At 43.4% G+C, this 3,734-nt stretch overlaps 1 protein-coding gene across 1 annotated transcript; it reads right to left on the bottom strand.

Moving 5' to 3' along the window:
• Positions 1 to 1,581: 1,581 nt before the first annotated feature.
• LOC137318106 (erythroblast NAD(P)(+)--arginine ADP-ribosyltransferase-like) lies at positions 1,582 to 2,421 on the bottom strand. The gene has a single exon (XM_067981081.1). The coding sequence runs from the start codon at positions 2,419 to 2,421 to the stop codon at positions 1,582 to 1,584; it is 840 nt and encodes a 279-aa protein (XP_067837182.1).
• Positions 2,422 to 3,734: the final 1,313 nt, after the last annotated feature.

The raw sequence follows: 3,734 nt of genomic DNA, 5'->3' as shown, positions 1-3,734 counted from the left end.
GATTCATAATTTTGAAATTACGTGCAAAGTATTTACAGATACATTAATGTGCAACAATCACCCACAGAATCCACCAGTGCACATATACACTATTAGTTTACAAATGAACAATTTGAATTATTTAAAAACAATTTTAATAGGATATCAGATCTAACACATCACAGAGTGGCGAAAATAACATTTTATGTTGCACCGATAAAGGTGAGGAAATATAATTATTGAGTAAATTATGGACAGTATTTAGAATCATGTTCGGAATCAAGAGCTCCCAGCCCACGAATACCATTGGCTACATGGAGTGCAGCATTCTCTCTACATTCCCCGGACACCGTGAGCCAACTTGTACATTGGATTGGCATCGAGCGCTTTCAGGTCTGGTACAGCACTAGTTAGATACTGCTGGAGCTCCCTCTACATAATGATTACAGCTTGTCTTCATTTTATTCCCAGAACAGAACGACACAGGTTAGATGCAATGCAGAACGACTTGTATATTGCCCCTGACAGTTAACCTGGGAACCACGATTAAAACTTATGTATTGAAATTTCAACGAGTTTCACAGAACTTCACCAAATGCAAATATTTTTTTGAATTTGTCTATCAAAATAATGAACGGTTTTGACAGAGTAAATAAGGAGAAATTGTTCCCAGTGACAGAAGGGTCGGTAATTAAAGGGCATGGATTTAGGGCGATTGGCAACAGAGCCAGAGGAGGCAATCGGAAACATATTTTAATGCAGTGAGTTTTAATAATGTGGAATGCACTGCCTTGGGTAGAAGCAGTTTCAATAGTAACTTTCAAAAGGAATTGGATAAATTCTCGGGTGGAAAAAAATACAGGACTATGGGGAGAGGGCAGGGGAATGGAACTAATTGGATAGCTCTTTCAAAGAGTCAGCACCGGCACGTTGGGCTGAATGGCTTTTTCCTTTGTTGTACCTACTGTGATACTATGATCTAAGTATCGGGTTTATTGTGAAGTGTGTCGTGTGTTAAACTGCTCGCTCAACGATTCTATCAAGTGAATGGCTGGGCCGTTCAGTAAAGGATGGGTCTAGATTGGACCCGTGGTCTGAACTAACTGGTGTGTTCCCAGAGAGATGAGCTTATCAGCAGCAGACTTTAGATAAGCAGTTGGTAAATCGCCCAGCGTTCTCTCTCCATGTGTCTGTCCGGTGACCAGTGCTGAAAGTGCGACATTGTGGAACTCCGTGAGGAGAAGCTTGAGCCTCAATATAATTGCATAACGCTTTATCCTCATGGGTTATCCGGTCATGAAGGTTTTATTCAAATTCAGATTGGGGCTACGGACCATCAAGGTTGGATTGCGGTGGGAAGTGGGAATCGGATCGGTTTTAACTGCATTTCCAGAATTTCCCATTAATTATCGGAAACGTGGGCGGGGTCTTCAATGAGGGTGGAGGGAACTGAACAAACGTTGATTCCGAGCTTTAGATCTGGAGTTATCCGTTGCGATCGATCCTCTTTGCGAACGACTGTTATTAATCAGCAAACCCTATTACCCTTTATTATGGAAGTTCAGGGCAAGTTACAGCGAGCTGCAGGAATTTACTAACATTTTACACCGAGATGGAAACCAGCGCTGCCAGAATCCACAATCCGCCTAATGCTGAAATTGTAGCCCCCGCACTCCGCACCACCACTAGCTTCCCACCTTCGCCCTTTTCCACCTTTACATTCGTTCCCTGCAACCCGTCCCCAGTGAGTTGAATATTAGTGCCATGTTCCATGGAAGATATCTTTCCGACTCGAAACACCTCGTAAGGTGGAATCAGGATCATGAATTCTATAGGTAGAATCGAACAGCAATAGATTGGGACACCGTAATTTGTGGTTATCTCGAACATCGTGTTCGTTTTTTGGGTCTTGTCAATGACGCCAAGCGCATCCTGTACATTTCGCCATGAAACAGCAAAGGATCCAAGTCGGACCGTTGCGTCTTCCACACCCCAAACCTGTTTGCGAATCACTCCGTAAGTGTGAAATGGTTTATTGCCCAAATCGACTCTTAGTTTTTGGAGGGCAGTGGATAGAAGATAATGAAAACTTTTGAAGTTGAAATTCTCCGCGTAGATTGAGTCGGTAGCTCCGTACCGCCTAACGGCTTCATTGAACATTTTGTCGAACACCTTTCCCTCACCGGACATCCGAGTATAGATATAAACCGCTACCATATGCTCTCTTTTCAGTCCACTCGGCACCTTGCATGTCATGCTATGATCACAAAACCTCCAAAGTGCATCAAACGTTGGATTATTCTTCCTCTCTTCCTGGATGTCGTTAATTGCGACTTCATCTGATTCCGGACTCTGGGTGAATATGTAAGCTGCAGAATTTGGTGCCATGTCCAGATGGATGACATTTTTCTCGTTCTTTTCGCTGACGCTGAGAGCAAGCATGTCCTGGTCTGTAAAACAAAGCAGGAATCTGACCAATCTACATTTAGAATATGACCCAAACTGCGGGACACCGTCCAAGTTGCAAAGAGGAAGGAAGAACGTGAGATAAATTGGAAGGAAACGCCAAGCTTTGGTCGTATAAACCTTTAAATATTTTTTTTATTCGTTCACGGGATGTGGGCATCGCTGGCGAGGCCAGCTTTTATTGCCCATCCCTAATTTGCGAGAAGCAAAGGTGATGGTGGTCAGAGGGGAAATTTCCGTATTTTCTGCCTGGGCGGAGAGCAGACAGGAAATCGAGGCAGTGAGAATAAGGCGCTGGTAATGGAACATTCCCGATTTTCCTTCCATTAACTTAAAGGGAAGGTAAATCAGCTGGGCTCTGTTCCGTGCCTGGATTCGCCCGCCAGATTCTCGATCCGTTTTCCGATTATGAGGAGTTTAGAAGAATGAGAGGTGATCTTATTAAAACATATAACATCCTGAGTGGACCATAAGGGGTAGATCCCTGCCAGGATGTTTCCCCTATTGGAAGACACTAGAACTCGGGGCCACAGTTTTAAATAAGTGGTCGCCCATTTAAGAGGAACACGAGGAGATTTTTTTTTCTCTCAGAGGGTCGTGAGTGTGTGGAACTCCCTTCCCCAGAGAGCGGTGGAGGCAGGATCATTGAATATTTTTAAGGCTGAGTTAGATAGATTCCTGATTAACAAGGGAGTCAAAGGTTATCGTAGGTAGACGGGAAAGTAGGGTTGAGGTCACAATCAGATCATCCAAGACTTTATCAGATGGCAGAGCAGACTCGAGGGGCCGAATAGCCTGCTCTTAATTCGTATGTTTTATTTTAAAGCCCTGGCGGTGAAGGCAGAAATCTGTTCCCAGGTGTTCCACAGATGTGAGGTCCAAGAAAAGAATCAGTTACATCAGTGCGGCGAATTTTCCTTCCAATAGAATGAGGATTGTTAGTTTCAATATCTCAACGTTTGAAAAAAAAATAACAGCATCAAGAGCATTGGATACAAATATCGAGATTTTTAATCTGCTTGAACGACGAATGCAGATACTTACAATTAGAACATAGGACAATAAGCAGAGTGAGAACGATAAAGCGCATTGTTTCTGCCTTCCGTTCCCCGTCAGTCCAGGTGAACTCACTCCTGTCCCTCTGATCAGTTTCTCTTCAGGATCTCGCCTTTTGTTCTGAAGAAGTTCAGCGGAATTTATACAGTTAACATGCGGCCCAGTAACACTGAAACTGAAACGAGTGTTCCTTGTTTCGATATGAGTGTGATCCAATTTACTTATTAATATCC

Source organism: Heptranchias perlo, unplaced genomic scaffold (assembly GCF_035084215.1).
Source record: "Heptranchias perlo isolate sHepPer1 unplaced genomic scaffold, sHepPer1.hap1 HAP1_SCAFFOLD_65, whole genome shotgun sequence".
NCBI lineage: Eukaryota > Metazoa > Chordata > Chondrichthyes > Hexanchiformes > Hexanchidae > Heptranchias > Heptranchias perlo.
The sequence above is the reverse complement of the archived record's forward strand: the minus strand, read 5'-3'. Positions and strand labels throughout refer to the sequence as shown.